We start from the raw sequence: 27,838 nt of genomic DNA on the forward strand, positions 1-27,838 counted from the left end.
TTACAAGTATTAGGACTACAAATTTAAGACCTCCAATGCTAGCAATGTCATGGTTAAGTATGTGAATTGTAACTTTATGCCATACTTATCTGAATAAAAGAAAAACCTGTAATTACATGCCAAACTGTAGTTAATCAAGAACCTATGTCTCAGTACGAGATGGTGGGCTACACAAAGATAACAACCTTTGCGTTTTGTCCTCAACAAGTAATATGTGGAGTTACAGGCATTAATTATTCCATCAAATAAAAGAATGTTAAATCATTGTACATGAAGTCTTCATACAATTTTTAAACTATTGCAGTCCACTTCATGATTTATAACAAAACTAAAAAGAACACTTAAAAATCACAAGTAATATTCAAATTAATTGTAACTTGTCAAAATATGCTACCTTTCCTGTCAAAAGAAGAACCCTTGTCTCTTCTGAAATGTAATTCCTGTCATTGCAGAAATCCTGTGTAAAAAAAATAAATAAATAAATAACAGTTTGTTTGATATCTCAGCCTTGCTGTTGTTTTTATATATTCACAATTGGTTTCTCAAATGTGATAGTATGATGTACTAGAGATCTTTTGTATTATGCAACCTTCTACTGATAAATGAATCAATCTAATAAAGATAGGTCAAACTAGTACTTTGGAGATCTGTAGTGAACATTATTGAATGACAGTACGCCATACATGGAAGTTGGGATTCTTTTTTTTTTCTTAAATGACATGAATTGTTTGAATTGAAGAAAAACAACCACCCTATTGACCGAAGAGAGGAAAACAGTTGTGGTTTTCTCTAAACAAACTACCATCTTTGTCACTCTAGCTATAATCTATGGAGACTAAATCCAAATCACTGCGTATGAATGCAGGTAGCCTGTGACAGACACCAGCTTCCTGTCACCGTGGCACGTGCCATTTCAAAATTAAATAAACAAACTATATTTTCCTAAACAGACTCTGGAAAGGCAGTTAACAGTCTGTGATAGTGAAAAATATGAGATGTATCCTTCAGTATGATCAAAACTAGTCTGTACAATTACTTGGGTTCCACTTTTTAAAAGTATGTTTCTTAAACAATGCTATTGTTGACAGTACTGCTCTACTCACTAGGACTACTGCTGAGCAATAAGAGGACTGACTTGTGCAGCAAGCAAAATAGCCACAGTTATTGACAGCTACAAATATACCATGGATAACATCAAAAAATTTCCCTTTTTCTTTTTTTTGTCTGCTTTGCGTTCTAATTCAGATATACAGTTGGAATATGCATATATTCCCATTCATTCAGATGTACTTTTAAAATACTTTAATGAAATGATCTAGCCATACCTATTAACATGTTGATATTCTAATTAGCTCTCACTTTGTTATGCTAACGAGACATAGCTTATAATACAGCCAGTGTTAAAAAAATTATTACTGATGATAAAAAGTATACATTTTCCCACTCGTTACTTTATGTTTTGGAGATAACCTGCTCTCAGTTATAAAATCAAACTATTTCCCCCTATTAATAACAAGTTTACCTTTTCAGGTTGCGTAAAAAATTTGGTTGGCAATACAGGGTCCTTTGGTGAATCCGCATTGCATAAAGCACTTTTGCTGTTGATTACACATAATGCTACATCACATACTGTATAAAGTTTCTGAAGAAAAAAAAGAAAAGAAACATATGCTTTAGGAATTACTGTTTTTACAGGTGTACATAAAATGTAGTTCTTTAAGAAGTTTTAACCTGTGCATGAAAATTACCAGCGCTGAGGACGTATTTTGTAATTATACAACATTAACCATACTGTTGGCTCTTCAGACATTTATAATATGAAAAACGTGGGCTTCTCTATTTAATAAGAACTAATAAAACTATACACGCCTAAGCTCTACAGAAAAAGCTCTTTCTGTAAGCAAATCAACACAAATGGTTTCTCATCTCTGCTGGAAACTAATAGTTTTAACAGTAGCAATATACTACAGCATTTCCCCCAACAACAGAAGATACTTATGTCGGGAAATTAGACATCTGAAGTTAAAACAAGCAGTTGGGCAGTAACAGGAACATTTAACAAATTTTGTTTATTAACTTCACTGGGCACAGTGTGCTAGCTAAGGTCAACATGGTTCTGAAAGAATGAGATTGGTGACATACAGACAATGCTCGCAATTAACACACTCTCTAAAAGACAATAAAAATGTCTGAGCTAATGCTTTCAAATTTCCTGCAAATCCTGTTCAGCAACTGCTTGTGAAACCCTTAGCCCATCACCCAACACTTATCTGAATTGCATTTCTTACTTCATTGGCCTTTGGCTCATCAGGAGACTGAGCATCTCGGGTAAGCTTGATGTTTTCTGCCATTTTTTTCATGAAGGCATGGCTATTGTTCTCATTCTTTGTCATTAAAACTTCAAGCATGAACCACAGGCACCTAAAAAGCCATAAAACCACAAGCAATTACATTCCAGCTTTTATACTGTAGCTCCCACTTACAGCAATATCTTATTATTTATTATTTCCAGCTCTACTAGGTTTTTCTTAAGCAACCACACTTAGTTTGAAGATAGCATAAACACATAACATCCAAAGACGTAAACAGAGTCTAGACCTTTAATATTACGGGTTTCAATCGTACTCTTGAGAATAAGCCTGCCAAATTAGTGTCCTTCTCTATTTTATCTGTAAATACTGCCCAAGCAATCAACATTTTTCTCTTCCAAATATGAATAGAAACAAGAATTCTGGTGCTACCAACTTGTACAAGAAATTCTGTAATCACTACCTCGGGCTACGTCTATGATACCGTCAGCAATGTGCCATGACCACGCTCAAAACAGGTTTAAACAAACTATCCTGCTGCTAGACTGTTACCCACTGCATGGGAATACTAGAACTCCAGAGGATCCGAAGTGAACAGGTCAGATCTTGCCATTGCTCAATGTGGGAGGAGAAAGAACCCTTACAGATGGGATTAACTTTTCCATTTTTCTTTCTTTATATCTAATTTATTTATAGGGAGAAGCTATTATATTTTGACTAAATGCTTGTTTTAAGAATTTTTCATTTATGCTATAAAACTCATGTGGTCCAAGTTATGGTTTGCTGTCAAGCTGCAGACCTGCAAGTGGCTAGGAGGTCAACAACACTCATAATGTGGTAAAATACTGCTTAGCTGGGAAAGATATATGGGTGGGGTCTGAGAAGCGCAAACCTTGCCAGCAGCTCGTTTAATTCTCCATAAGAAAAATTACCTTTGAAAAAGAGGCTAAAAAAAAAAAAAAAAAAAAAAAAAAAGCTAGAAAAATTAGATGACCAAACATTAGAATTCCCTGTCCACAAAAGGCTCAATCCTCTTTACTGATACAAGTTAAAGAGTGTAATGTAAGAGATGAAAGAATACTTCTCTCAAAAACTCAGAGGGTTGTACTTTATCAAAACATTTAAACAGACGTTTTAATTGAACATCAGCTAGCTACTTTCTGACTTGCATCCAAGAGCTACAAAGGATAAGTAAATAAATGCATTAGCTACCTTTACATCCACCTATTCACTATGCTCACTGTGCTGTTACCATACCACACCAACCAGCTCTTCAAAAACCCTGTTCTGTCCAAAGATTGCTACCGACGACGAATTTTACTCTGACAATGCCAGTTAACACACATTAATTTCAATAGATCGATTTCCAGAGTAAGTCAATAAATAAATAAATCAAACGTGAACAAGACCTTTCCAAAACAAGTAGGATTCAATGTAGAAAAGTATGCACCCAGAAGAACAGTCACACAAATAATGTTCACACTCTGTATGCGTTTCATTGTTTTTGGAATACAAATTCAGAAGGAAGAGACATTGTTCTCAAACAAAAAAATAAAACCAACCAACAATTCCATAGGACAAGCTTGAAAGACTCAATAAGTATCACAGATTATGACTAAATAATTTGCTAAGCGTATTTTTACTTTATGTGACTGTACTTAGGCCGTATAAAACCCAAGATGAACTGAGGAGACAACTGCAGAACACGCTGCCAGTCTGTTTCCACAAGTCTGCAAGCATCTATGTCAACACTTTAAAGTGAACACTCTGACTCTCAGAATTCTTGAAAGAAATTCTGTATTACATTGTATGAGAAAAATGTTTTGCATTTATCTCAGGAGACTCTTCGGAGAAGTATTCCTGCCAAAATTCGTGTACAGAGTATTTCTTTGTTTGGAGCAGTCCTCTCTCTGGCTAGTTCAGCCAGCCGGTGACAAGCATGAGGGAGGAAATCTGACAACAAAGGAGAGCTATACAAGGGGTATCCAAAAAAGCTCTGTGCACTAGAAAACACTTCTCAGAGAAAGTATTAACTCAACAACTGCAAATCAGAACTTGTTCCTCACATTCTGGACAGAACAGTAAAGTACACATTGGAGTGCTTTCAGATGTTGCCAGGAACAGGGAGTCCCGGGACAAAATGTAGACTTGATGATTAGGTAAGAAATCTTCCCTGGCTTCAGGTTCTGACCAGGTGGGAGTCAAGTAACTCAGTATCAGAACAAATCACGTTTTTCATTTAAAGAATGAATCAGACTTGGCCTCTCACAGGTGAACGTGCAAAAAGAATTAAGATCTGAACTGGTCTATTTGTGCCAAGAATGTATTGCTTTTCTAATGAAGTGTATTGTTAATTGCTAATGTATTGCTTTTCTAATATTGTAGTATGTTGTTATACATGCTGCTGTAGTACCAAAGCAACATCGCTTACAGTTCCACCTAAAATGAACACAAGAGAAAACCACATCATCAAAACCAAACAGGCTGGGGGGAGAGGTGTGCCTCAACAATTAAAAATGTAAATTTAACAATTTCTAACAATTCATTACAAAACACTAAGGAAGACAAAAGTCATACTTTAGGTCTCAGAGATTTTTTGAGGCATACAAGAAGGTCTTAAACTGGAAACAGTACAGAAAGCACAGAACAAACTTCTGTATGGAACGCTGGTGTAAAATAATCTGTGCTGAATACATTCAACATTACTAAGGCTGTACTGTAGACGTAGAGTGGACATGGCAAGTTAGCAGCAAATTGAGTACCAATTCTGGTAGGTTTGCATAAAGCAAAATAGTGAATTTCCAGTGAAGCAGGACTTCAAGCATCACTGGCATTACATTTTTTAGTTTTAAGTAAGCTCTGTATTTTATAAGCGTATATATATTTATTTATACGTAATATATACACACACAACAAACACGCACACATTTGGACTGACATTACTTAGTATCACTGTTGGGAATTTCTACAGATATTCCTAGGCACAAACAAAAGAATCTAAAATCAGTATTTCACTTTAAAAGAAGCCCACACAATTGACTAATCTGGTATACTGAGGTATGACCTGGAGGTTACCATTTGGGCTTTCAGAATATACTCCTAAGCAGTTTCTGCTTTCCTCCCTTTCTGAGGTAACTTTTTGCAAAATGCTGTTGATAAAACAAGAGTTCCTTGTTTTTTCCCTAGTATTTTTTTTTTCCAAGCACAGAAAAATTCTCAGCAACAACAATTCTAGAGTCATTTGACACTTACTCTTTAACATCACGAAGCTGATCAACATCCTGAGGTTTTGTGAAATCTGGATCATGTGCCAGTAAGTGAATCATATATGGTACCACATATTCAGGCAACAATGATAGCAATTTTTCTACAGTAAGAAACAAAAAACATACATACACACATGCATCACAAGACACGCTGTTTCAGAGGATTACTTTTTCAAAAAAAGAATGTAAAACTTACACTTGCATTATTTTTGCTGAGAATTTTACTTCCAATAAATCATGAAAAATAAATAAATGAGTTTTACTACTACAAAACTATTTGCCCTCACTTCAGGAAGAGGTCATAAAAACATCAGAAAACAAAACTTTATTTTTCAAGTAAAACAGCTACCATAATAACAGCACTGTATTTTACATATATAATTCTCAGAAATGCATAGGAAAGTATTTTATAGTTAATGATAATGCTAAACTAAGTAAATTTAAATTTGAAAGTATTTAATATAAAAATGAGAAAACAAATTAAGCTTAGCATTTCTTTACAAAAGCAATTTGCTGAACTTTAATAATTACTACTTCCAGTTTAGTATTCAACTACTGTATTCTTAACAATTTTACTGAAATACTAACCGTTAGCCATAGGATTCTGCTTAATATATTCTCTTCGTATACTGATGTTTTTGAGCAAGCACTGTCTGGCATGTGCTCTTCTCTCTTTCACAGGATCTTTGGCACACAAAGCAAAGATTGCCATATATTCCAAAGGGAGAAGTAATTTCACAAGTGCCTTATGCAGTTTCTGGGCAAATATCTGCCTCACTTGGTAGCACTCATCCTATAGCAACATAAAACATAAGAGTGCAACCATAAAAATCTTGTTTAAAAAAAAAAAAAAAAAAAAAAGGCAAAAACCATCAAGATGGAATTATGAGGAGAAATATTTTAAAAATATCAACAGATGCATCACAGTAAATATTTGAAGTTTCAAGAACTCTTTTGAAAGCTGCAGTGAGGAATAAAAAATACTAAATTTAGCAGCAACAAAAGCTCAAATGTTAGGACTCTGTACTTATTTAATTAAGAGTCACTTCAATTTAAATACAGTTACTTACATTAATGACAAGTGCACAGAGTTGGAACTGTTCTGGGGTAATTATTTCATGGTAACAGGGTTCCTGTGCAAGCTTCATTATTGCACTGCCAGCAGCTAATCGTAGTCGAGACATATCGGATTTACTACACAAACACAAGAGGGGAAAAAAAGAAAACCACAACTATCCTTAAATTACTTGTAAAAAGAAGAAATCATGATATGCAAGATCATTCAATGAGCAAGTAAGGTTTTTCTCTTTCAGATGAGATCACAGTTCTATCAGTTCAGATCAGGTTAAATTAACCCAACCAAATCTGTGAAGATAAGGTGTTTTGCTTTCCTCCTAGAAACTTGATTCCAGTAAAACAGTGAAATGAGAAGAGATAAATTTCTTGTCTGCATACCACAATGTAAATCAAAGCAACATATTTGTCACAGATTCTTTCCCTCACCCTCTGAATGGAGATGAAGTATAAAGTAACCTCACTGCTGGAATGAAGAAGCTCCACCCAAAATTGCCCTAGCTGCTAAAATGTGTTAAATCTGATCACCTGGTTGTTTACAAAGACACTCCTGAAGGTCTTTTTGTTTCTGGAAGGTCCTTTACTAGCAAGGTATCTAACAGTGTTCTCAGACAGATTATCAGTAAATTGCAAGAAAGAGGGAGTATCGAGTATCTTTTCCTATGTGCCATTCCACTCTAAATTTTAAATTCCAGTCAGATCCATTTTCTATCATCCCAATTATCCAACATGGTCTTCACCTTAAAATTCTTAAAAAGCTCTAAAGGAATTTATATTTACTGAAATTCTACAACAAATTTGATAGAAGCTTGAAAGTAAAATCTGACCTGATTCGTTTCTGTTCTGTCAAGTCTCCTTCACTGACAAGCATAGCTGATAATAACCGGAGTGTGGAATTTGCAGATTTTGATTGGTTATTTTTCATACCCAACAGCCAGCGTACCAAAAGCTTAATTGCTTGCACCTGTCAAAAATGAAAAATAAAAAAAAAAGTTACTTTCTAAACTTGATAGTGAGTAAAACCTACTGTTGTCAATTTGAAATATCCAAAGACTTATTAAGAGTTGATATATTTTAAAAGGAACAAAATGAAGCAGTAAATATTTACAGAATGAAGAAGGAAGTATCAACTGTTGTTCAGAATCATCTCAACAAGTGCATCTATGATACTTGCCACATGATTAGAAACAAGACCAACTAGACAAATATTTCTAGAAATTAACACAATTAGCTTCACAGTGAATAACCTACGAAGCTGAATGAAGAAAATTAATCAATGTGTTTCAAATCTGTTTAGTCAGTAAAGTCAAATTACTTTTCTTATAAGAAAAACTAAAACTTTTGAGTGTCTGAATTTTCTCAATATACTCAAGTGTAGTGAATGCCAGAAAATAATAGGAGGTTAAAAAAAAAATATAAGCGAAGACACCAAAACACATGGTTTCCACCAGTTCTGTAACTGTGTGTATAATCCCAAAAAACCCTCTAAAATAGTGCATATTCTAAAAAAAACTAATACCAAAGTACTCAAAGGGATTTACTCTTTTATTTTCCATTGCTTAACTTCAAAAAAGTAAGTTTTTAATCTTAAATATATACATTATTATTGAGAGCTGATCATTCACCTTTGCTAATACTTCTGGAGAAACCTCTTCATCTGGAGACCACAATTTTCCATTTTTCTCACCTGTTGACTACAGATACTCATGTAAGTTTAAGAACTGGTTTAACCCATACAGAAAATGTAGAGATAGAAATGAAGAAGAGTCATGGACTAAGCTTTCTTTCACACAAAAGATTTATTTTTATAATGCAGTATCACTGTACGAGCCATTTATAGAACATTCCTTTATTTACCCGATTTACAAGAAAACAGCTCTATTCCCCAGAGAGTTAATAGCAAGCACACAGAACAGCAAGGACTTATTAAACTAATAATAATAATAAATCAATCTTACCCTGTCATTCATTAGGAGATCTTTCACAATGAAATTTGCAACAACAGATTTCATTGGAGAAGCAAACTGGTCTGGAGCCAACATAGAAATATGACCCAGTGAGACTAATGGAGTTATAAGTTGCTCTGGTACATCAGCATTCAAACTTCTACTAAGAGGCTAAGGAAGAAGAGAAAAATCAAATTCAAAATGAGCAACAGATATGTAAATTACATGCCCCAAAATCACTTATTTTACTATTGGACTGCTGATGATTTTACGTTTTGTCCCTAAGAATTAATAACACTAGCCAAACGAAATGGAGAAAAAATGCAATTTCCCAATTAACAGAATAATCAAAAATCTCGCATGAGATACAGGCAAAACACTTATGATCTTTCCTGTTTTAACAGTGAAAACATTAAGTCTTGGGAGACATGGGAAAAACCCTCAGCTCTATTCTATTCATGACTTGTGAAAACCTTAATTTTTAACTACAAATGCCAGAAAATAATAGGAGGAAAAAAAAAAACAAAAAACCTTGGAAGCAAACAGCGATACTTCTACTGGTGGTCAGTATTTCCCTTCCAGACAAGGGTTACAAGGATAATTCCATGCTGCTGTGTCACTCAGTACCTTTGCATTGTATCCTGATAGTAGCGAAGGGAACATGAATTTGCACTCTCATGTAAGTCTAAGCAGAGAGATCAAACTCTGTAATTCAAAGATTTTCACACTTCTGAATTATGTTCAAAGACAGCCAAGGTGGAGAATCTATATTTTACAAGTGCAGATTAATTAAGAGCTTACAGTGAAAAGTAATAACTTCTATGTTCTGTATAATGTGAATCGCTTCACAATTTGTTTAAGTAGTGAGCAGTAAGTCATTGTCTGAGCCTAGGCAGTATCAGAGTATAGTTACTCTGCAATAACTTTCGTAGTAAGAATGTGCTGTATGAGCAGAGACCTTAGAGCATGGTAACTCAATGCAGTTTGGAAGTGGACGATGTTATTACTCATTTAGTATCTACTACAGGTGCTCTCATGGGAGTTAGTGTGGATCATTCTGGCATATTTAGTTTATTTTCCCCCTACTTCTCCTATATAGACAAAAAGGAGTATCTTATGTATCAGAATATTACAAAATCAGGACTGTAACAAATAGAACATTAGTAATTTGTTATTGTGAAATTAATGACTTATCTCAACTACCATGTACCTTTAAGGCTTGCTGACCTTACAAATTGTTATCTGTTAATTAGATGCATAGAACAGAAACAAATCTTAAAAACAAAAAAGCAAGACATACCTCAAAGATCTGTGCAAGTTGCACTTCTTTATTTGAAAATATGGCATGTATACAGTGAACAGCTTGTTTTGCCTGATGAGGAGTGCCTCTTTTTGCTTTCTGATGCAAAATCGGAATTAATGTTCTGTGAACATTAAATAATTTAAAATATAATTTGTAATCTACAAAACACAACACTTTTCACCTATACAGATATATCCCCATAGAACACAGCCCTACAAATCATGTGCCCCTTTGAAGCCTGTTTAGAAAAGATTGTAATCACGAATTGAAAAGTAAAATGAAATTTATTTATAGTATTACTTGTTGAACATCTATCTGTACACTGTTAAGCAGAAAAAAAAGCCCCCAGGGAAAATCAAGCATGAAAAAAAAAAAAATCAAAATAAGATTAGCTAGAAGTAGCTGTTACACAATAGTGGGTTTAGAGGCCTTTACTGCTTTAACTTTGGTCTTTAATTGCAATGTATACTCAGGTGAATACTCAGCTTTGAGTTTCTGCATTTTAATACCCTAAAATCTATTTGCTGATCAGAGGTCACTGAGGGAAAGAGGAGGGCAAAAGCCACTGCAGGGACCACTCCTTAAAGTGCGGGAAGGCAGGCCCATCGCCTGAGACACTAACTCATGAGGTTTACCATGTAGCTCAGTCACTGAGATGGGAAAACAAAATCGTTTACAGAACATCCAACAAACATTTTAAAAAAAATCCTACTTTATGGAAAAGCTCACTAACAATACAGCATTCAGTATATGGATTATTTAGCATGCAAGCTTCACTGACAAATTCTACATAATCAGAAGTAGCAATAGAGATGAAAGAAAAGCTTGCAGGGTTGAAAGAAGCCTTGAAATTTTTTCCTCAAAAAAGCACAGAACCTGAAAACTAACAAATAATCAAAGACCCCTTGAAAAAACATTAGCAGCATCCTAAGGTATGCAGAAGTGGCATACATTCGAGAGGCAGGAGACCTTTTCTCCATTAACACCAGTGACAGGACCCGTGGGAACGGGGTTAAGCTGAGGCAGGGGAAATTTAGGCTTGACGTCAGGAGGGGGTTCTTCACAGAGAGGGTGGTTGCACACTGGAACAGGCTCCCCAGGGAAGTGGTCACTGCACCGAGCCTGTCTGAATTTAAGAAGAGATTGGACTGTGCACTTAGGCACATGGTCTGAACTTTTGGGTAGACCTGTGCGGTGTCAAGAGTTGGACTTGATGATCCTTAAGGGTCCCTTCCAACTCAGGATATTCTATGATTCTATGAAGTCTCTTCTCAAGCCTGCTAAGATTCTGCAACTTGGATTAAGTAAGGAACAGAACACCACAGAATTCAGTGAAACTTACAGATAAAATAAGCATCAGTGCTCAACCTACAGTTTTAAAGTCTAACTGTATCTAGATTAAAGGGCCTTTGCCATGGGTTGATGCATCATTCACAAGCCATACCTCATCATATCCCAACTGAGGTAAATCTGCAAAAGGTAGAACTCAACGTGTTTAATGGCAGTTACATTTGTAAGTTGTTTGAAACCCAATCCTGACTATACTTCAGCAGTATCTGGATGAGATATAAAGCCAGAAGAAATGTCAGCGATATCAGCTCCTTTGACAGAAGATGATGTACCCCAGCAATGCACAGTCCTAGTTAAACTCTAGTAGCTTCTGGGAACTATACTGACAAATGGGTTGCTTGGCTTTTCCTTCTCTTCATGTACAAATGTTTTTGGAGGTGTCTTGTGGGTGAACTTGTAACATATTTCTTTTGCCCAGAATTTGATTCACACAATCATAGAGTGATCAAGGTTGGAAAAGACATTCAAGATCATCCAGTCCAACCATCTACTTGACCTACCAAGTCCCCTCACTAAGCCGTGCCCCTCAGTGCCTCGTCCACGCATCTCTGAAATACCTCCAGAGATGGGGACCTCACCGCTTGATCACCAAACTCCATGAAGAAATTCTTCCCAGTGTCCAATCTAAACCAGGTTTCCAATCTAGACCAGGTTTCTCAAAGAGAGTCCCATGGTCTAAAAAGCCAAATCCCTGGCTATAAATACGACCAGTTCTCCAACCACTCAAAGCCATACGAATCACTGAGGTTACTGCACTCTGTTGGTATGCACTGCTGCATGGTTGAGATGTTGTTTCAATATTTAAGAACTTGAAAACTTGACTTCATAGTTAGGTAGTAACTAATTATTTAGTAACTGTTATAACCAATACAAATATTATAAATAGTTAGTTACTGAATTAGTTACTAAAAGGCAAATTTTAAGGTTTTTGATGTCACCCACAAAATTTTGAAGTCTGCGAATACCTAGTAGATAATCAGCAGTTAAAGCACGTATTGTGTGATGACTTACAGACAGCCAATTAATCTTCGTTAGAAATTCATGCTTGCTTTTGGAACTTACTTCCCATTTTGTTTCATAACAAACAGAGCTGTTAAGCATCAGAGATTATATTTTCATTCCTCACAGATAGAAAATATTGTGCGAAGGAAAGATATGAGTGGAAATCATGCCAAGAAATCACATCTTCACCATGTTTTTGTTTTTGCTTGTTTTGTAACCTGGAAAACATACTACACTCTGGCTTTAATGCATCTATTACAAGACGACTTTCAAGAAGTACAAAACATCTTCAATAAATACACAAGAATTGAGAAAACACACAATTTAAAGATTTAAGAGACAGAAAGGTGGTGAAGGAATACAAAATGATGGAAAAGCTGCTGCTGCTATTTCTGGCTATAAAGTAACATTAGGGGCAATATATTGAACAAAATACAAAGAGCCAGAAGTCTAGGTATGAAAAGTAGTGTGTAGGAAATAACACTCACGATCTTATCTGTGGCAGGTCTGTTTCTATTTTGTGACCCGTATTTCTGAAAATCTGTATGGCTGCCTCAGCTACTTTATCATCTTCCATCCTGAGGCACTGCAGCAGAGACTCATAGGTCTCCGCAGAGTGAAACGAGGTAGGATGTGTAAAGGACAGAACCTGTAGAGATACATATTAAAACAAAAGGTATATTTACCCATGGCAAATGAATCATCAGAAAAACATAATTATAGCTGTTTATGAGCCTTACCATCAACATAAATAGCTATTACCTGCTCTTACTAGATTATTAAATTCAATAACTGCATTTTGAAAAACTGATATAGGCATTTTCAAATACATTCATCTATGCTTTGTTTTCAGGACCTCTCCCCCAAACATTTTATAAAAATAATGAATTATTTGAGCATGGAAACATATCTATTAAAACAAATATTTATCCAGGAGTATTCATTTATATTCCAATCTACTTAAGACCATTTTTTTTCTACATAATTTAAGTGAACTAAAATCTTAACTTCTCCAAAATCTATAGTCCTGGAGCAGAAAAGAAATCAAGAAGTTAAATATATACACAAAAACAAATCACAGATTACTGTCTTTTAATTTAAAACTAATGAAACAGCACATTCTTTTAAACAGAAGTAACATCAAATAAGAAATTAAGCGTGCAGAAATTCAAGGCAGGATAAGAAAACAAACTGTTATCCTGAAGCAAAACTATATTAAGTATAGTAAAGTTCAGATAACATATGGTAGGGAGAACAACAAAAAAATGAATATATTTATGTATTTGGGGGGTTTATCTCATCTTGGTTTCTTTGATCAGAGTTGGCTACTTCTTGTGCGACTATCAATGTGTGAAATAACATTCTCAAAGGCATCCAAGTCACAGCAACAAAATCTTCAAACTTGTCAGCTTTCTTTTCTGAGCTACGTTACCAAACATTTCTTTCTTGTGTACTTCTGCGTAACTTTTTCTACCACACTGTTGCCATTACCAAACTTGGTGTGATGAACCTCCATAACCTCCAAGTTGTTCATTCACATTTCAGAAAAGTCTCACCTCAATTATGTGAACTTCCTATCCACACCCTCCTTGATATATTATACTGCTCTCTTTGTAACATATTGAAAATAAAGCCTCATTAGTAAACTGCCAAATCCAGAGATGTTTTCCAGATAATTCAAATCCTTACTTCTCCACCCAAGCATTTCTCACTCATCACCACTGATTTAAGAAATGAAATAAATTTCTCTACAAACTTGGGCTCTTGAATTTATTGCTCATTTTCCTTTCAGCCTCATTCAGGCACCAAAAACATGCCTCCCTAATCTGTCCTTTTCTCTTCCTCCCACATAACCTCTGCAACTTCTTCTTTGACTTCCTTAAGCAGAAATCGATTTCTGCTTTCATGTGCATATTTCAATCCTTGGTGCCCTTTTCAAAACATACTTCTTCCAAAAACCCGTTTCTTTCATTCTTTTTTTCCTAAGTAAGTATTAGTAATCAAAACTTTGCTTTCATTAAAAAAAAAAAAAAAGTTATCTAAACAATAACTATTAAAAACATGCAAATATTCATTCATTAGTCACACCACTTTAGTTTCTTCCTTTACAAACTACAGCTACTTTTTTTAGATTTAGATTACCTTGAGAAGTTCAAGTCCTGCACGAATAGCAGTGTCAGGACTTACACCCTCCTCTTCATCATCAGCTGTCCCCTCTATTGATTTATTCATCAGTTTTACTAGTGCACTAAAATAAGAGATGCAAAGGAAAAAAACAAATGAACTTGACAACATGGCTGGACACATCAGCAAGATTACTTGGTTTTGACAACAAGTAAAGGGATGGTGGTTTTTGTTTTTAAACCAAGCTATTTCAGCATTCTTTTCCTTCAGACTTAACTTACTGCAAATTTTAGTTCTTTAGGAAGAAAAAGACATGTTGGCAGCATTCAGATCAACACATAGTTGCATGCATTTCAGAATATAATTAGGTTGCCAGACAAGTCTCAAAAGAAATCCAAACATTCTCTTACTCAGTCCCACAAAAACTAATTAATTCATCTGTTATATGGAAGACTGTGCTGCAGTTAGCTATGTGAAAATTATGATCATCGTTTTCACCTTAAACCCCACAAATAGCAGTTTCACCGGGAGCAACTGCTAGAATTTTAGAATCATTTGTAGACTTAGCATTGCAAAGCAGTAGCTAAAACAAAAATCCTCATATTCTCTAGATTGCAAGAAAACTACATCTATATAAAATGGTTTTTTGTTTGTTTTTAATACCTATTTACTGTTATGACAGACTTATTTAAATCCCATGAAAATCACTTTTTTTGTCATTTAAATCATCTTTGTAATCATTCATGATTTAATAAGATCTTCCAAACTTACCTAATGGCTTCTGAGTCGATGTGTACAGGGGCAATTCTTTCCAAAAGAAATTTGACCATTTCCAGAAAAGGATTTGTTGGCTGCTTAGGATTTGCAAGTTTCCGGGCTATCTCTCTCTACAAGAAACGTTACATTGCAAACAAGAATTATACTAATTTTAATTATTTCTTAAGCATGTTGAATAAGCCAAATAAAACCAGTTCTTTGAACTACAGAAATTGTGTATATAATCAATGAAATGTATTTTAAGGGGGACTGCTGTTATCCCCACAAAAGCAGGCATACAACAGTTAAAACTAAGACGTGTGTAGGCTTCTAATGAGAGACAGATTCAAAAAAGAACCAATGGAGAGCTAGCGTGCAACACAGAATTTAAATATCTATGTAGACAAGAGTAATCTGTAAATCTGTATATAACCCTCCTGCATGCTTCAGATTTCATAAGCAACAATAATTGCAGTAAAAGCCACACTACTGCAGATGCGCAGAAGCACTATGTGCTATTTGGGCTATAGTCGATGTTCAGACCCCACATTCTTGCCCATGAATGTCTTGGAATCAAAATCTCCCTTTCCCTTTCTGAATGCTTCAAGTGTAAAGAACATTAAATTCAGCTGCAAACCCAGCAGAAGGTGGTGGATATGATATTTTTGTTTTGAACAGAAGTCTCAAAATGTCCTAAAGAAAGGATTTCTCAACTTTTCTTCTCCTGAAGGGTTAGAAATTGTAGACCCTACACTGACTATGACATAGTCCTAACCATCACGCTATAGTATCTTCAGAAAGAGGGCAGAATCCTTCCTTCTAAAATTGCACCACTGTGCTCCCAAAGTGCAAAACTCACTAGTTTAGAAGGAGACGTATTCCATACACTAGTGGTTAGGAACGTAACTCTGAAGGCCATTCTGATTTCTTCCCTGGACAATTATAGAGCCATTAGACAAACACCGGGAAACCTATGTTTTGTGATTTCTGTCAAGCAAATTGCTTGCTTTATTTTAGGACCAAAATGTCGGGGGGTGTCAAAAAAAACGTGATTGTTGACATTGTAAATCTCTGGAGTGGTTTTATTTAATATTAACGCGTGTATTTTCATAGCACAGTTAAATATATGAGAGAAAAATAAAGACTGATCTCAAAATAATGCAAGAAGAAAAATAAACGAACAGTAAGCAGACATTATTATATAATGATATAGCATTTGTCTTGTTGGTACTTATATATATTATATATATGCTGGTATTTTATACATAATATGTGTCTTGATGGTTATTATGTAAGTTTAAACAGGGTCAGGGGATAGTTTAAGAACTTTACCATAAAAGAGACTCTTTAAAGACTAATTTCATTTTTTATTTCAAGTTTATATTTGATCCTCATAACCCCATAAGGAAATGAAACAAACATTTTCTTAGAAAGCAAGATGATAATCATAAGTTATATTATCAGTAATCTCTGCTGTTAATCAAAAAGGTATTTCATAGAATCATAAATGGTTTGGGTGGAAGGGACCTTAAAGATCACCTAATTCCAACCCCTCAGGCATGGGCAGGGACACCTCCCATGAGACCAGGTTGCTCTAAACCCCATCCAAACTGGCCTTGAACACCTCCAGGGGTGGGGCATCCACAGCTTCTCTGGGCAACTTGTGCCAGTGCCTCACCACCCTCAGACTAAAGAATTTCTTCCTTATATATAAACGTCATGAGAATAGGAAATACATTAAAAAAATCACATTAAGGTACCAAAACAGACTATTAACCTTGAATAACTGTTTTAATGCAAAAATATAAAGTTTGCTTTTCCATTTCCTTACCACACAGACATCTGCCTGTTTACATGAACACGTAGGGCTAATTAACAGTTCAAGCTGGGATCGAAGTTTTTCATCATCACCTAGAACCTGATTGAATTTCTTCACAAAATCTTGTGCTTTTCCAGGATCTGGTAGGTTTTCTGTATGATTAAACAGAATTTAACATTAAATAAATTTGCCACTTCAGTATGCCAAAATTCACAGAAATACAATTTCAAGGAACACTTTAACAGCAGTTTACTGAACTTATTAACACTTACTTGCTATGGTCATCAGCTTTCCAAACATGGCAGCACTGTTTGCTTCTGACTGGGGAGGACAGCAAATACAAATAAACAAACGAAGTCAGCATTATCTCCTTCAAAAAATAAAGTCTAAAAGCTTTATTATTATAAAATAAAGCTTTAAGCTTATCTGTCAGTTCTTCTCCAGCAGTTTGTTCTACTCTGTAATCTGGGTTTTAGGTTTTTAAGAATAAACACTGTCTTAAAAGCTGTTACACGGCAAAAAGGGGAAAAATCTTCTTGCAATACCAAAGAAATGCAAAAATTCACTAAACCTCGACAAATCAATTGTCTGTACTGTTGGAAAAGATCTAAAAAAATAAGCAAAAACAAACAAGCAAACACTCAATAGGCCAACTCCCCACACTAAGTCCCCAGACCAACCACAAACTCCTATTAACAGCTTCTGCTAATTTGCTGATACACTTACAGGTAACATTCCAATATAAATACACCAAAACTTATGTCAGAGATTTTCCAAATGGAATATATTTTAAGTAGTTTATAAAGCAAAAATCAAAAAAGGTCTGTCAAAAATGGGAAAAAATCTTGGAAAATTTTCTTAACTTTTTCCAAAGTTATTGACTGGTAATAAAATATCGTGATAAACTTAAGGAGGCCAAGCATTACTTGCATTACCTGCAAACATTAACAAAGCAACTTTACTTAATGAGAACAGAACTTTGTCTACACATGGAAATCAACAGTCAACTGAACAATTAAAACAGTATTAAAAACCTATCAATTAGTCAAACAAATCTATTGGATAAAGTATTAATATTTTCAAAACCGTACTGTGGGCTGCTTATGCAAGTCTAGTAATTCGCGTACGTGACTCCTTAACATGTTCTGGCACTTCCACATCTCATTCAGCGCTCTGCAAAAATAATAAATAAATAAATAAAACAGAAAAGAAAGCTTACCAATTTGTTTATTGCAAGAACATGCTGGACACATTAGTAAACAAGATTATTTATTTATTTAACAAATGCAACATCCCAAACCTACTACATATTAAAAATAACCATTCGAAACAAGGTAGAACTATTCTCTTCTTGGATAACATCATTTTTCCTTTTTATTCAGTTACTTTTATCAGTTTCATATACGCAGGACAACCACAGTATGTCTTGTAACTGCACACTGTTCTCATTGGCTGAGAACAAATAGACAAAACCCTAAAACCACTATTCTCAAATATCAAGGTATCTTGTATAAAGGCCTTGTACAATTTGTATATAAACATTTAGATATCTAAAGGGAATGTTTTGAAATAATAATTGCAAATAGTGCTAAACATCAATTTTTTATGTTATTTAAATCCTGATAATATAAGCAGACAACAGATATGTTAGAAAAGACTGAAAAAGAGCAAGTATTTGCTGAATGCAAACTATACTCACTTGACAGCATTTGGATCCAAGCTAGCATACAAATAGTACAAGCACTTCATTCGCTCTTCTGTTTCCAAATTGTGTGGAACAAGATACTGAGCAAAGATTTTCTCTACTAGTAATCTGCAGGGAAAGAAGAGAGAAAAACCTCTTTGGGTCAAAAAGTGGTAATATCTTTTAGTCAAGCTGAAAGAACAAGAAATATCAGAAGTCACTGAAACTACTTTTTTCCAAACAGCGAAGAAAGAAAGTATTGGTCTTTTTCTTATCTGTAAAGATCCCTTCCACCATTAATAGAGATTAGCAAGCACTGCTTCTTGAGAGCTTTTACATTCATCTTCACCTTTAAGAGGGTGTAATTGCTTTATTTGTCACCATCTAAATCCTCCTTTTTCTCTAGGTTTTGAGAATCTACCTGTGTTCAATCTCATACATAAGAAGAAATGGATACAGACAGCAAAAATATCAAATAAAGGAGAAAGAATACAAGAATATATCTTAAAAAGGAGTAAAAGTAAAAAATCTGAAGTATCCTAGAGAGGAAGGGTAAGATAAAATTGTATTATTTAACAAAAGAACAATTGAAACACTCATGCTAACACAGAAACCATCGGCATTAAAAAAGGTGAAGACAAAGGAATACCAAAATGTATACAGCAAAAGGAGCAAAGGGGAAACAGAGGGCAAACCAAACAAGCAAAAACATTCTCCAATTATATCTTCTAAAAAAACAACAAATCAAATACAAGAATACATACTTAAGGTTTTAAATAAAATAAAAAATTGAGCTACTGTATAACTGTACAGATCATCTAATAATCTTCCCCTCCAATAAAAAAACATTCAGATATTAATTTAATCCATAGCAATGAGAGCTGTACACAATATCCAGCTACACAATTTCATATTTGTGGACAAATACTTTGTGTGCTTGAATTTACAGACTTTGTTTACTATGATTCCTAAAGGCACCCTAGGAGGGTCTTGTACAAAAGAGCAAAGAAGTCAGCACAGGTCACACACATCTTATTTCTACTTAAAGAAAATTCCTAGGGACATGATGCTGGGGCAGAGGAATGAAAGGATGACCACAAATATGGATAGTTACCTCAAGGCATCCCATCAATATTAAAGAAAACTTGGCTTTTTCCCTTTGGGCGTACATTTTTACTACTGATGACTCCAATGACTACATTACTTGGGGGACAGGATCTTCAGATCTCAGGAGATTGGAGCCATCACAGCTATCTACTTGACTAATTTCTGAACACTGCTGTAGCCCATGTCTCCACAGATCCACTTTCCAAAAAAGCTGTCAATACAAACAGTGTAACTGTATTATGACTTCCCTGGCCCATGTCACTTAGGGTACGTATTTACTAGTAGGTAACACCTCTGCAACACAGACTTTTCTCCCGTGAGGAAAGTCATTGGCTAATGTAAACAACAGGTCAGTGTGTAATGTGGTTATTTTGAGCCATTCCCTACGCATTGGTTGTAGAACACGGAATCTCAGAGCACACAGGTGATAAACTGCCCTTATGGCTTCAAGTTCTCAGTCCCGAGTACACAAACTCATCAATAGTTGAGTAACATCAAAACCAGGAGGAAGTGAGAGTTAAGGATGTCTGGAGAAAATTTGTTCCACTCCACTTCATGCCCGAATACTGTACGATGCTGTGCTATTATCTTCTCAAAGAACTAGTGTTATTCCATGTGCACAACGGAAAATACTCCGAGGCTCAGACAGCTGTTCACCGTTATGTTCTATCCTCCTCCCTCATTATGGAAAGAAAACAGAACAGAGGTTGCTAATTTTGACTTATGCATGTGTGTTTAAAGGACTGGATTGACTGTGTCTTAAAGATAATGGCATTTCTATGGCTCTTCCAGTGCTTAAAGTACTAACTGTCTAATTTTGAATGACGATAACATTGAAGTACATTTACTTCTCCATTCTGAGCACATCAACCCAATGCAACTGAACAAGAAATTCATTGTCAACTTAAAAAACAGCAGAATTTGGATTAAAATTCAGGCTATCAAACAGAACTAGGGGAATGATGAGAATCAAACCACCAATCTTTCAGCAAACAGCTTACAATCAGTGCCTGCTCATGAAAAGGCTGGCTTAAATGGCTCAACAAGACTTTTAGAAGAAACCACATTAGAGAAAGAAACTCTGCTTTGATGACACAGTCCTTCCTTGTAATTCCTTGTCTTGGTCCCTTTACGGTATTCTGCATTTCCAGTGAGCAGGAATACTGAACAGATCTGCCACATTCACTGCAGAACTTTGATTCATTCCTGGCTCGCTATGAAGCCTGTGTGCTGTACGAGACACGAACATACTAGAAAAAACGTGAATCTCTCCAGGCAAATTAAAGCATATTTGATGCATATGCGAAAGCAGAATTAGCTTTGTAGCTCTGTACGAACTATGTGGGGATTTCCTCATTTTCCCCCACTATTTAACACTTCTATCTCAGCAGACTTTCAGCATAATTTTTATGTGTAGGATCTTGCAACTGCATCTTTCTTCTTCCTTTTTTTTTTTTTTTTTTTTTTTTAAAGAAGGCAATGAATCAAATACGTAACTCTGACCCACTTATGAACAGCAAGATGAACAGAAGTGAGATCCTTCACCAGTTTTTTGTGACGCCATCTGTAAGAATTAACTACAATAACTGGAAACCAAAGAAGGCTGTTGGCTCATTTGATGCTAAGATGCTAAGAAACATTATAAAGAAGTGTCTGTTTTTCAGGTCTGCTGCATTAAACATCTAGGCTGAAATTCCATCTTTGTGTGATCTCATAGTTTGGCTTTTCTAGTGACAGACAAAGAATTAACAGTGAGAGCTGAAAACTATCTTCCAAAACCCAAGCCAAAATACTTTCCGCTAAGCCAAAATATTTCAAAAATTAAAGGGACCGAATGACAAAACAGTGAAAATTAGACAATGGTGGAAGCATCCTTGACATTTCTTCAGCTTTTGTTCTAACGAAAGGGTCAATTTCCATGTAGTGTAGCAAAAGGAGATGTTGCTGTGGTACATATATGTACAGTGCTCACAGGTTGATGATTTCAACATGCTAGCCTCTGGGAAGTAAAAGGCAAACAGGAATGGGGCATAGTAAAAGCAAAATTTGACCTTTGTTCTATGCAGAGATTAATGACAATTTACTATCATCACAGTTATGCTTCCATCAGCATATAGAATAAATATATGAACAGATAATGCCACTATCTCAAAGATCTTAGCACGTCTTAATAATTATTTAAATATATCATACTTAAAACCACAAATACAGAATGTACTACAACAGCTTTCTCAGGAAAAGCACATATTTTCATTTTCAGAGTATCTTTTATCACTATACAATTAAAATTAGGAAGGCTTAGGTTGACTCACTTGTCATCAATGCTATTTTGATAATATATGTGCAAAAGTTTATCCTTTATCCAGCTCACTTTCTCTGCAGCATCTTTTCCAGCCTCGGCGTGAAGACAGTACTTCTTGTATAGCTGGGCAAGACCCATCATAGCTTCTTTTCTTACTCGCCACTTGAGGGGGGAAGCAAAGGAGATGGGAAAGTGGTTTTGGTAAATAAATATCAAACATACACAAAATGCAGTAAATACATAGAAGCATGAAAGACAAAGTGGCCACATTCTGACCTCTTACATTTAGTCACTGCAGAAGCTGAAAAATGCATTTTAGAGCCTCTAAGTGAGAATTTGTAAAGCATACATAAGGTGTTTCCTCTCTGCAAAGTACAGAGTAAGACAGTGTTTCACTGTGATGAGCAAAGAAATTTTAATTGTCAGTCTACTTAAAAAAAAAAAAAAAAAAAAAAAAAGCTAAGTACAGCTTAACTGAGCTTAACTGTACGTGCATGCCTGAGTTAAGTGCTGCCTTAAACCAGAATTTGGAAGACTTATCTATTCAGAAATGGGCACTGATCAGTTGTGGCAGCTTTTATTCACACAACAGCCTTACAATTGGCACACTTGTCCAGGAATAGAAGATCTAGACCTTAGACATAGCTAAACTTGTCAGGGCTTGAACTCTGAGGCCACTTTCCACAACAGTGGGAGAGGCCATCTTTGCCAAAGCCTTGAAGTAATCACTGGAAGACTCCAGGGATGTCAAAGGGAGGTTTGTTTCTTTTTCTTTTTTTTTTTTTTTTTTTTTTTTTAAAGCAGCAATAAAATGCCTAACTGCAGCTTCCACAGATGGTGTTCCTAGGTTCTCATCCTTATTTTTGGTGGTCACTACTTTATCCAGTCATGTAAACAGGAAATCTCCCATTATTAAACACTTTAACAGACACGGCCCAAAAGCCCTCTCACACTGCCTTGCGGAAGAAGTCATACCAGAACAGATGGAGGATTAATTTAGAGAAAGAATAGTGTCTCCCATTGAATGGTTTACATAGGAAGCCTCAGAAGGAACTTACTTCCCTCACCATTCAAAAGAAATGCATGAATTGCAGACTGCAAGGGAGAATTCACTTCAGAACACAGCTAGATGACACCTTTGGTCTTGAACTCCGAAGACTATAGTAATGTTCAAATTATTTCACCCTGATAAGCATAGATGTAGACACTGTTATTCACATTGTGCACAACTTCTTCAATCTCGTTAAACCAAACACTTGCTCTAACAGCACAGTGAGATATTGCACATTTAATTTCTTAATATCTCTGAGTGATTTCCTTTTCTAGAAAGGCAAAGAAAAGAAAAATCCTGAAGATGATATAGCTTTATGTCAGCACAACAGCCTGCTTAGCGTGAGATGATCAAGTTTTATCAACAAGACGATGGAGGAAAAAAACCTGCCTCTTCATATGTATTTCTTAAATATTAAACAAAAACACAAAAGATTGCATTGACTTTGACAGTATAGCACGAGATGTTTTTATGAAAATGAAAAGTTTTAGATATCAACAGAGGTTATTGTTCAACTTCTCTGCAGGGATTTGTTTATGCTTGTTGCACATCTATAGCACATTTTAAAGTGAAATCAAGGCGTGAAAGAGAAACACTTTCAGGTAAGTATTCTCATTCTGCATTCAGGTATAACCATCTAACACAATACTATTGCTTCATTAGATCTTCTATATAAGACAGCAAGGATGGCAAAGCTGTTGTCAAGACACAAAGGAGAAGGATTACAAGAAATGATTCTATAATATTTAAGCCTAAAATGAAAGCAGAGTACTTAACGAGGGATTGTAAGAAGGAAAGTTTGGACTGTCGGTAGATTCCTGATCCCTGAAACTGCTGCAGAGAGCAGAGGTTGGAGAAGACAGCAAGGCAGCTTTGGACAGAACACATGAGGCAGCGGACAGGCTGCTTAGAAAATACTTTGAAACATCGTGGAAGCAGTCACCCAACAGCAAACACAGGAAAAAATAAGGTGCTACTGAAAGTTGAAGAAACAGAGAGTAGGGTAAAAGATGAAGGCAAATAAAAAAAAAGGGGAAAGTAACGATCACTTTCAAAGGTAGCAACTAACAGAAGTACTACCCCGATTTAATTAACATAAGAATTTTGATGATCTTAGCTTCCTTGGTTCACTAGCACAACCGAACTCCTTCACTGAAGACTGCAGGGCTGAGTTACAGAACTGTTAAAGTTCAAGATAACCCCTTAACTGTTGGAATCTGTGTCTTCAAGAGAGTTAAGAATAAAAAATATCTCAAATATTCCTCCTTCAGCTGACAAAAGCCGCAGTGTTTGTTAGTACCTATGGCAAACAAGGAGTCAGAACTAATTCACGCAGAAAGTCTTAAAGAGAACTAGAATAATAGCATAATTCCCATGAATAATTCCTATGGCTTCTCATTCCACAGCTTCTCCAAGCTGATGATGTGAAACTCTGTTCACATTAATGGACTAAGTCTCTAGACCACAAAGACTGTTTGGGGAAATGGGAACATTAAGTCAGCTTTCAGAAACTCTCCTCTAATTCTTAGATTCTCGAGGTTATGCCAGAATAAAGGGAAGTATTTTATTTTTTAAGTCTCCTAAAACTATCTATTCCAAAAAGTGAAGGCACTAGAAAGACACCAGAGGTGGTGCTCTAATGGAAAAGAGAAAATTCCTCAGGACAATTCTTACCAAAGACTGGATTCCATTTTTTTTGAAAGTGTCTGTTTCCAGGGAAACTTTTTCAACTGGACCAATAAAAATTGATTTGAAAAACATGTGTTAGTCGTTGTTTTGTTGTTGTTATTTTATTTTATTTTTGTGGCTGTAACCATTGTGCAAATGCCCTTAGAGTTACCTAAGGCCACTTTATCAAAAATTAAGTAGTGTCTTTAAATCACAAATTTTTACCCCCCTACAAAAAATGCTATTAGGCTACCTCTATTAATAGTGTGACAATTAGAATATAGTCAGGAGAAAAAACAGATTGCATACATGATAACAGTTAGTATGCTTTAATTTTAAAGTGTTCTAAATTTCAGTGTTTTACAAAGGCACCACTGAAATGCTGTCCTGGTTTCAGTTAGCACAGAATTAATTTTCTTCCTAGTAGCTGGTGGAATGCTGTGTTTTGGCTTAGAATGAGAAGAGTGCTGATAACACCCCGATGCTTTAATTGTTGCAGAGCAGTGCTTATACTAAGCCAAGGACATCTCAGCCTTTGCTCTGTCCTGCCAACGGGCAGGCTGGGGGGTGCAGTAAGAGCTGGGAGGGGACAGACCCAGGACAGGTGACCCAAACTAGCCAAAGGGGTATTCCATACCATCTGACGTCATGCTAAACAATATATAGGGGTGGCTAGCCGGGGGAGGGGGCCGGACTGCTCGGGGTTAGGCTGGGCATCGGTCAGCGGGTGGTGAGCAATTGCATTGTGCATCACTTGTTTGTACATACTATTATTACTTTCGTATTATCACCATTGTATCATCATTATTATTATTGTTATTATTATTTTGTTATTTTTTTTTTTTTTTTCCTGTCTTATTAAACTGTCTTTATCTCAACTCACGGGCTTCACTTTCCATTTCTCTCCCCCGTCCCAGAGAGGGAGGGGGGAGGGTGAGCGAACGGCTGCGTGGTGTTTAGCTGCCGGTCGGGTTAAACCACGACAAATGCGCACTGAAGTGTGTTTAAACAATCAGCATTTTACTTCAGCCTGTTTGATGAATACTGTTCTTATTGTAATATCTGTAACCGTTTGACAGATAACTGAAAATGAGATGAAGTCAAATTTATGAATCATCACATACAGGTTTGCAGTGATTTGTCAAACAGTAACCCGAATAAAAGACGTAAATGCAGTCAGCAGAGAATCAAGTTCTTAAAAGCAAAGGAATAATTAAAATAGGTATAATGCATTATGTCTGGAACTGAAAAAAATCCCATGGAAAAAAGGATGAAGACTCACAAGGATGTATCAATGCCCCTCTCCCAAACTGAAGGAAATAAATCTTTTAAAAAATTATATGCAGAAAGTTTACAAATGCTTGATATTCACTGTATAACACATTTCTACTTACAAAGAAATAGTATACTGTTACGGTCTACTTCAAATTGCTCAGCATCTGTAGTTATTTTTAGTTAATTTTCAACTTTTATTTTTCCTCAGGATGCAGTTTCACTAAAGTTCTCACCCAAGATTTTTATGAAAGAAACACAATCTAGAATTGAAGTTAGGTACCTGAACAGGCACCTAACCTCTTGAAATGCAGTATCATCAAACCTATGCCTGGTGTGAAATCGCCAAGACAAAATCACCAAGACAAGCATATCAGTAACATTAAAAAAAATACCACACTGGGTTTAAGGCTATGCAAATTGAACATTCCTAGCTCTATTACGATTGTAAAATTGACTGCCTGTCACTAAGTGAAGGATGGTAAAGGAAAACAGAGACACTATGTAGAAGACACTAACAATCATCCCAGCCTGAATAGGTAAAGTCCTGGTGGGTAGTGGTGGTTGGACTAAGAATTCTAAGATCTCAAAAGTTACTTTTTTGGGGGATATTTTTTTTGATGGCTGAAAAAGAAGAAAGTGATTTCTCTTAATCACTCCTGAAAAATGATTAATGTTAAGTGCCAGGTACAACTAATTGAAGATTTGCTTTATAATAATGAAAATAATATATTCAAAATCAGAATTTGTTTGTGCAAAGACAACAAATCCTTTTTCTCCAAATCTATTACAGTAAAATTCTCATTTAAAAAGGTGAATGTAAAAAAGAGAAAAATATTTAAAAAGAAATAAAGATACTATCTAGAATGATGTGGTTTGGAGAAGGGACACCGTCTGCCAAAAAGGAACAACTACACACATTAAACTTGAACTAACTGGTGCAGGTGCCATGGACACCTATCATGTACAAACAGGTTCAAGAAAGAACTCAATAAATTCATAAAAGAAAGTTCCCTTGCAAGCTATGATGAATATGATCAAGGAGATTTAAGAAGTTGACAAATTGCTCTAAGCCAAAAACTGACCACTGTGAGAATTATTTTCGGCTATAGGGACCTTTGGCCTAAACCTATGTGGCTACTCCTGTGCTCTTACAGGATGACTGTATTCCTCAACACAATGAGTGTACTTGCTTGCCTACACTTGATTGGTGTCTCCACAATTGGCTCTCTTCATTAAGATGCTCTGGTAAGAAAATGTTCCCCACAGCATTCTAGTTAATAGGTAACTCTAAGATCTTCTATTTCTGGAGCTTTGGTAAAAGTAAAAACAAAAAAACAATTATATTAAAGGCAGACATTCCTGAAAATAAAATATTAACACTTACCCGTTTATCTAGTGTTCTTTCCCTTACAAAGCCAAGCAGCTGGTCATTAACTAAAGAAAGATCTCTCTTGCCCGCAGTAATAATTGTAACAATAACATCATGTCGAATAGCTTCCTCTGGGTCATGGGATCTAACTTTCAAATACTCTGTTATGAATAGAAACAATGAAAGGTTTGGCTTTTTAATTTAGATATTATGAATTCTAATTTATTACTATTAATAATCACAAGTTAAATTTGCATATTCTGTCATATATCACAATTTTAGTATCTATTAAACATGGAACTGCCTATAAGAAACATCTATTTTACCATTTTCTACATTACATTAATATATATATAATCTTTTGATATTCATTTATAAAAGTGAATAGCTTTTACAATAACCTCATTTGCAACAGGCAATGATGTTAAATAAA

General features: G+C 35.5%; 1 protein-coding gene across 3 annotated transcripts in view; it reads right to left on the reverse strand.

Annotated features, from left to right (window-relative positions):
• The window catches only part of PDS5A (PDS5 cohesin associated factor A), a 79,344-nt gene that overhangs the window by 9,891 nt on the left and 41,615 nt on the right, over positions 1-27,838 (reverse strand). For all 3 annotated transcript variants that reach the window (XM_084518401.1, XM_084518403.1, XM_084518402.1), the window contains exons 11-29: positions 27,421-27,566; positions 22,053-22,204; positions 18,649-18,762; positions 18,041-18,122; positions 17,222-17,270; positions 16,962-17,101; positions 15,146-15,261; positions 14,393-14,498; positions 12,739-12,899; positions 9,896-10,019; positions 8,608-8,766; positions 8,275-8,343; positions 7,477-7,613; positions 6,646-6,769; positions 6,164-6,368; positions 5,562-5,676; positions 2,289-2,421; positions 1,523-1,642; positions 395-457 (exon numbers count right to left, since the gene is read on the reverse strand). In XM_084518401.1, coding sequence (XP_084374527.1) covers positions 395-457; positions 1,523-1,642; positions 2,289-2,421; positions 5,562-5,676; positions 6,164-6,368; positions 6,646-6,769; positions 7,477-7,613; positions 8,275-8,343; positions 8,608-8,766; positions 9,896-10,019; positions 12,739-12,899; positions 14,393-14,498; positions 15,146-15,261; positions 16,962-17,101; positions 17,222-17,270; positions 18,041-18,122; positions 18,649-18,762; positions 22,053-22,204; positions 27,421-27,566 — 2,315 coding nt within the window. The remainder of the gene's footprint in view (positions 1-394; positions 458-1,522; positions 1,643-2,288; positions 2,422-5,561; positions 5,677-6,163; positions 6,369-6,645; positions 6,770-7,476; positions 7,614-8,274; positions 8,344-8,607; positions 8,767-9,895; positions 10,020-12,738; positions 12,900-14,392; positions 14,499-15,145; positions 15,262-16,961; positions 17,102-17,221; positions 17,271-18,040; positions 18,123-18,648; positions 18,763-22,052; positions 22,205-27,420; positions 27,567-27,838) is intronic.

Source organism: Aythya ferina (genome assembly GCF_964211825.1).
Source record: "Aythya ferina genome assembly, chromosome: 4".
Taxonomy (NCBI): Eukaryota; Metazoa; Chordata; class Aves; order Anseriformes; family Anatidae; genus Aythya; species Aythya ferina.